The 6,995-nt window shown below is 39.7% G+C and overlaps 1 protein-coding gene across 1 annotated transcript; it reads right to left on the reverse strand.

Annotated features, from left to right (window-relative positions):
• Window positions 1–617: 617 nt before the first annotated feature.
• Window positions 618–2,527, reverse strand: LOC146616929 (uncharacterized). The gene is made up of 3 exons (XM_085372887.1): window positions 2,386–2,527; window positions 1,708–2,147; window positions 618–953 (listed from the first exon to the last, which is right to left on the reverse strand). The coding sequence occupies exons 1-3, from the start codon at window positions 2,525–2,527 to the stop codon at window positions 618–620; spliced, it is 918 nt and encodes a 305-aa protein (XP_085229013.1).
• Window positions 2,528–6,995: the final 4,468 nt, after the last annotated feature.

A 6,995-nucleotide genomic window follows, 5' to 3' on the forward strand; every position in this document is an offset into this window, starting at 1 on the left:
ACAGCTGAAAGTTATTTAACTACTCATTCTATAATGTCATACACGTGCTGTGATTTTTAAGAAAAAAAGCCGTTCTTTATCAAACATGGGATTGCTTTAATCTATTCCACAATAACAAAATTATAGGCTCAAGAAACATTTGGAGCATTGGTGACACAACTATGATTCTACACTTTAGCCTACTTGGTCTTCTTGTCTAATTGATCACAACATTAGATATATTGCCAGTCTATGTGGTTGTTATCCAAGGTGCTCTTTTTTTGTTAGAAATTAACACATTTTTGGTACCAAAAACTATTATGAACAACTTTTGATGCTTTAACAGTGTGATAAGTTTAACTCAATCCCAAAAGGATTTTTTTTTTCTAACCTGTATCATATTTTAGTTTAATACTCCACGCTTTGTAGCTACCAAGAGCAAGCAACACTTCATGATGAGTTAATTTACTGACATGGACAAAATGAAAATTATGTTATACAGTCTTTTCTGATAATTTCGATACAAAGACAAGATAACTACACACTGGAGAAAAATAATTACTTAATAATAAGTACATTAAGCTGTAGGAATACGTACTGAAGTACAAAATGTACTACATTTGTATGTTTGTGTCCATTTAAGTAGCCTCAAATAACTGTGAACGAACTGTATCCCTGAGATGAAAATATAAATCAAGGGCCTGGGACATGGTAGATGGGAATTCCAAGCTTGATTCCTCCATTATTATTGTGCACAAATCAAATACTTGCACATCACATGGGACTGAACTAACAAAAGTGCAGCTATTTTTACACAAGGTCAAATCTTCTGTCAGTGGAACGAGACAGTCTTCTGCACCCCAAAGGTGAGGGGCCATGTACATGACATCAGGTATCCCACAGGGCACGTTGTTATTCTTTGAGGGCCTTATACGGTGAGCATTCCAAACACTCCGGATGTCATTCAATACCTCCTGATGAAGAAACAAGAATTAGGTCAGAGCTGTAATACAAGGCATTTTTAAAATGGTCGAAAATAAGTGTGGTGCATCCTTAAATGAATTGAAAAGCAGCAATGTTTGGATGCAGTTTAATGAAAACCAAAGGAAGAGGGAGTGATGGCAAAAAAAGAAAAGAAAGAACCACACCAGGCAAACCACTGAGTTGTGGGATCTGGGCTTTATACTAATACTAATACTAATCTTGGTGCGGATGCGCAAAGCTTTTCAACTTTATGCGCATAATACAGGTGACAAAATCAATATTTTTCAATCCCATGAGGGGATCCAATATCATCTCAGACCTGAACGTACCAATGATAGAGCGCTGAAGAGTTACTGATGCGTGAAGCCTGACTGCTTTTGACAGACTGGCAGTGACAGATCGTTAGCTGCAGCATAACTGCTGATGCAGAATGAGTGCAGACAAGGATAATGTCCTCCGATCAGAAAAAAACAACATTTAAGTCGTGCTGACTTCTGATCAGTTCAATTGGCAAAGTGTTCCCTGATTTAAAAACTTTGGCTGGGTTGATGCTTCAGCCTCCATTACGCACATACAGAGCGCAGTTGACCTTCAACAACGTTAGGAATACATTGCATTTACCGTACGGTAAAGGTAACGTCGTTTTAACTATGTAAACAATTATTTTGTTACCCTTACTGCTAAAACAGCTTAATTTAATGTAATTAATTACCACCACTGGTTATCATAATATGGGTCATTTACCTGAATGATTGGCATGAAGCAGAACTGTGACAGAGCTTTGTCAATGAAATCCCCAAAGAAGAATCCTTCGTCCTTCAGTTCTCCTAGAAGCTTGATCCATGACTCGACTCCTTCTTTTCTCATCACTCCCCACCAGCTCTCAATTCTCTGGTTTGCGGTACTTGCTCCTGTGACGTAGCTTCTGTCTCCTGCTCTATCATCCCCGTCATTTCTCCGTAAATAACGCTGGAGGTCTCTGACCAACACGTTCTCAGTGCCCATGTCAGTTCGTACGAGCCTGGGGAAACCCCCACGACTCTCCACTGCTTCCACAAAGTAACCTCCGATAACCTTTGGGTCACTGTTAGTGTGTGCGGCCCGCAGCCAAATGATGTTGCGTGAGAAACCGTCGATGCATCCATTAATACATATCCCATATGGCTTTAGTTTGTCATAAGAGTCTATGTGCCACACAGTTAGGCCCCTGAGCAAAATATTGCCTCCTTCTGAGACGTCTGGTCTGGCGAACCTGGGAACCTACTGGGTCCAGTAAAGAGATGAGGATCCTGACGTCTTCTTTCCTGATCGCAATGCCGTGTTGTTTACACTTTGTAAACATCCACCGATAACCGTGATCCTTCCCAGGCCCTTGCAGTTGGTTCACAATAAAATCTATCCCGGCGTCCAGGTCGTACTTACGTCTGTAAAGCGACTTGGCTCTCAATATCCGGTTTAAATGTCTCTCCGTAATGATGGTTCCTTGCATTGCCAGGCTTTTCAAAATGCATTTGTAGCTCATTCCCAGCCTGAAATAAAACTCAATCAGACTGTCTCTGTCCATGGTGTATTTAGCCTACTTTTATGCTTGTGTCTCTACGCAGCTGTCCAGGAATTCTATCAATAAGATGTGCGCACGTTATCTATTTCGTGGCCACAAATGCGTAATTCATTGCCACGTTATACCCAATTCGTGCCCACAAATTAGCATTTCGTGCGCACGTTATACCTATTTCGTGCCCTCGAAATAGTATTTCGTGGCCACAAATAAGTATTTCGTGGGCACGTTATACCTGTTTCGTGCCCTCGAAATAGTATTTCGTGGCCACAAATAAGTATTTCGTGGGCACGTTATACCTATTTCGTGGCCTCGAAATGATATTTCGTGGCCACAATTTATTTATTTTTTGTACCATGTCATCAGAGGGGCTCCGTAGTTAATCGTGGTCATCAGCAGCAAAAAAAGCACGCTTGGACCAAATGCAGTTCCTCAAATGGCCACTTGAGGTTGGCTTCAAAACAACCCAACAAATGACTGACGTCCTGTCTGCAAGGCTTCACTTTAGTTATGTGTCGCTTGCGAACGAGACGACTCTGAAATCTGATTCTTTGTAGTGAACAAGAAGAGCTGAATCTTCAGACGGTCCTGCTCAGCTGGCAGAGGCGGGACTTTATCTTGATGGTCCCCCATACAGCCCCCCATACATGCAAAGACAGACAAGGACCATACCATTGTATGAAAGAAGGAAGGGGAGAGACACTCTGAAAACAGCGGGTATAGTGCAAAGGTACATTGTCCATTGTGGAGGACAATAGGGTTCAAACTATTGGCCAGGCTTTAAACTCCATGGAAGTTCTCCACAGTGGTGGTAAATGTTTATAAAAACACTGATTTAAAAGTTGCTTATCAACATACAAACCATTAGGCTACAACAGAAGGCCTAGAACTGAAGAGCCATTTGAGCTGGCTCTTTGAAAAGAACCAAACCTCTCATCACTACATCCACTAAATCAAGATTTCTCGACTGTGTTTATGCCGTTGGTGCCTTTTGGAGCATTTTAATGCAGCTCTTTAATAATCGCCATGGCAGTACAAATAAACAATCAGCTCATCCAAGAAGTGTAGTGTTGTTTTTGTATGAACTTAGCGCTAATTAGCAGGTTTCCAGAGACGTGGGAAGAGCCGAACAGGTCTGCACAGCTGAGAAAAATCATAGCAAAATGAGCATAATATTTGAACAGCATTAATTAAACCTGTGCTCATGAAGTACACACACAGGTGAGCAAATTCATTATGAAACCATAAATAAGAAATTTGTCAGTTTTGCAAAGAGATCCCTTTACACACAACTCCCAAGAATATGCATTAAGCCTATCATGTCCCAGTACACATAATATTTTAATATGTTCAGGCATAATATGTTCATTCATGCAGCTGGAGTCAAATTTATTTCTGCAGGAATCATATTAATGTAAAACTGCTCCTTAACATTAATGCTAAACTCCTTGAAGGCAGCTCATAATAAGTCAGAGCTTTACCTTCATCTGGATGTACGATCCAAATCCAAATGTATCTTTGAACTCGGAGTCTTAGGAGATATATTTCCTCATGAGGGGCACTAATGTTGCACGTGTTAAAAATATCTGTGGATATACTGATCAGGAAGAGGTGTGTGCGTGTCCTTTGTGTCAGGGTGAACCGTGAGGAAGTTTTTAATTGACGCTAGCTGGAGAACGATCACTCGCATGAGGCCAGTGATACTGGTAAATTTTAGGATGGAGCTGATCGCCCTCTCATCACTGTTTGAAATATGTATAGATTTTAAATGTTCAGCATCTGTTACATCACATTACCCCCACCATGAAATCCTTGACCTTGCTGTCACTGTAAAAGTGGTATTTATAGTCAGCACACACGCACCAAAGATGAACGCCGGTGTAAAGTTGCACTTTAACCTTGAACGCCATCAACCATAAAGATGTTGTCAGCAGGTAGGAGCCAGTAACTGCACAAAGGTCAGTCTGGTCCGTTTTCTCTCACACTTTGCTGATTCACTTTCTCACCAGTGCTTACCTTAGAAAGTCTTGACACAGGCTGCAGTCTCACCCTGAGCCCTTCGTGCTCACTTTGAAGGCTGTCCTTTTGCCCACACGTAGAGTATTTGAATTCTGATTGAAAAAAAACAGTGTTTACACAGATCGATAATCAATCACTCCTGATTATCCACTCTCAATTACATTGCATTGTCACTAGGTCAGCTGTAACTAAATTACATGAAGATTGTGTAAGCTCTTTGTTAATTACATTAGAGACTTGAGCATCTCTTGTGATTTCCATTGTGGTGACAGCGCAAAGTCTTATTCATCCTCCTTGTGGCTTTAGAGAAGAATGTCTTTGTGTTGAGCAACACGGATTTGGCTTTTGGAGACATGCGGCTTGATGTCATTGTTCCTCTTTATGAAAGTTTCGTGTGTACCAGGTCAGCCGTGACCTAATCACATCACCATTGGTGCCATGCACTCCGGGTGTTTAATCCCATTCTCCTTTCTGTATGTATGAGTCATCCCATGCTCTCCCTATAAGGCCCTCGCTGAGATGTAGGTCAGCGTATGTGCTGCTGGGCCCGTGGCTTACCCATTAAACTCTGGCCCTAAACACAATGTGGCAACACACAGGCCTGTAGATGTACTTTGGGAGGGGTGGGGGTGATATCACAGTGTAGTCAAGTAAAGCTGTCATTACATATGTGTCTCAGCTCTTGTAGTGTTACGTGGGAAGCCAAGGTTTAAATATAGCATGGCAGCATATAACGCCTATGCGCTGGGCCAGTCTACAGCTTCATGTGTCATCCTGTATCGATTCTGGATCCACGTATTACCTCGGTTTGATTCCTTTAACCGTTCGTGAATCTTCTCACGCTAGGAGTTTATTATTATTGTTATTAATAAATAAAATGACATGAAAATCAAAATAAGGACTCGTATTTGTCACCTATATCTCACCACTGGGTGAATTACGATGGAATCAGTGTTTCCCAAAAAATTAAGCCAAATGATCTTAGCGGCCCTCTCAGTTTGCATCTCATGACACAGTAGTATTGATTGCCCTGATATTTAGTACTTTATTTACATTATGACTTTCAACACATGTTCCCTTATGGGATAATTGTAACAATGGGTGAATTTATTTTGTGTCATTATCAGGTAAAAATGTACATTTGTCTAGCTATTGTACTATAGACTTTGCTGCAGCTTACTTATTTGTGTTTAGCACTGATCAGCATGCCAAAATAAAATAATGAACATAGTAAGAGAGTGTATATAATGCTGGATGTAGCCACCATCACATCACCCATTGGTTAGAGACATCCTGTGTTAAAGGATGTAACGTACACTCACAGCGTGGTCTGACACAAACGCTTACCTCAAAAACATCTTTTATTTCTAAATGTTCCTTTTAAACTGGATCAGAACTGCTTTTAGTCTACCATTTCTCAATTATGGTTAGTTACTGTTTCACCTGGCCTTCACTGTTAAATTACCATTGAAGCACTTTATCATCTACTTTTAGCTACTCCTCCATTTAACACCAGTTATCTATTAATTTCACCCATTTCTCCACTGTGTTTAAATAACCTTTTTGTACTCTTAGCTAGTCATTCAACCACACATTTATCAAATTTACAAACATTTTATTCATTTTTTTTTAAATTTATTTATGAAATAAATTCTTTATTTCTTAGTGCTAGCTATGCTTTAGCTAGCTATTTTTTGACATTTATGAATGTGGTTTTATCATTTATCCTTTCCATTTCTACAGTTTATCCATTTCTTTCAGTGAAATGTCAACCACAACATTCTGATTATTAAGTTAATGTTAGTTTATGTGAAATTGTGAATGGTCTAGGTGAACATCAAAATTTGCTGCCTACATTATTGTGCTGTATCTTTTTAAATATAATTCAATTTCAGCTCATTAAATGTTTATTTATATAGTGCAAAATCACACAGTTGCCTGTATTAGAGAGAAACCCCAACAATCAAACAAATCCTACGAGGCTCATGCAACCTTAACTTTTCAGTCTAATCAAAATAGAAGAGAAAGTCATGGATTTCCTAAAATGTTTATTCAAAAAACATACACAACACAGGCTATTGGCTATAAAATGCTAATGCTACCCAGTTATATGCAAAGTGTTGAGGCCAAAGTGTGACCCCGACCAGCTGCTGGGACACAAACTTCAAGACAAGAGCAGCAAAGGTAGGTCAGAGTGATGAGTATTATCACAAACTAACCAGCTGCTATTACCAGTTTTAATTCACCTAATTAAATGCATAATGGATTTAATAATTAAATGCATTTATATAAAGTGTTGAATTTCTGTTATTACTGCAGCCCTCCCGCATCAGTTTGACTAAGTTGACTAAAAAGTTTTTACCGCTGAAAGTTGCTCCACACACTTCACAAAGTATCTTATTGTTCCTGAACCAAAGTGCAAAATGTGTCCACACTCCTCCCAAACGTTGATATA

This window comes from Diplotaxodon limnothrissa, linkage group LG15 (assembly GCF_057381915.1).
Source record: "Diplotaxodon limnothrissa isolate DT_005_m linkage group LG15, D_limnothrissa_male_GT1.1, whole genome shotgun sequence".
NCBI lineage: Eukaryota > Metazoa > Chordata > Actinopteri > Cichliformes > Cichlidae > Diplotaxodon > Diplotaxodon limnothrissa.

Excerpts from the sequence above, each read along its gene's own strand:
- LOC146616929 (XM_085372887.1), bottom strand. The coding sequence starts at position 2,527 with ATGGACAGAGACAGTCTGATTGAGTTTTATTTCAGGCTGGGAATGAGC. Across the intron at positions 2,148-2,385 it reads AGCCAAGTCGCTTTACAGAC|ACTCTTATGACAAACTAAAG; the intron begins GTAAGTACGACC and ends TGTGGCACATAG. Across the intron at positions 954-1,707 it reads GCTTCATGCCAATCATTCAG|GAGGTATTGAATGACATCCG; the intron begins GTAAATGACCCA and ends TTTCTTCATCAG.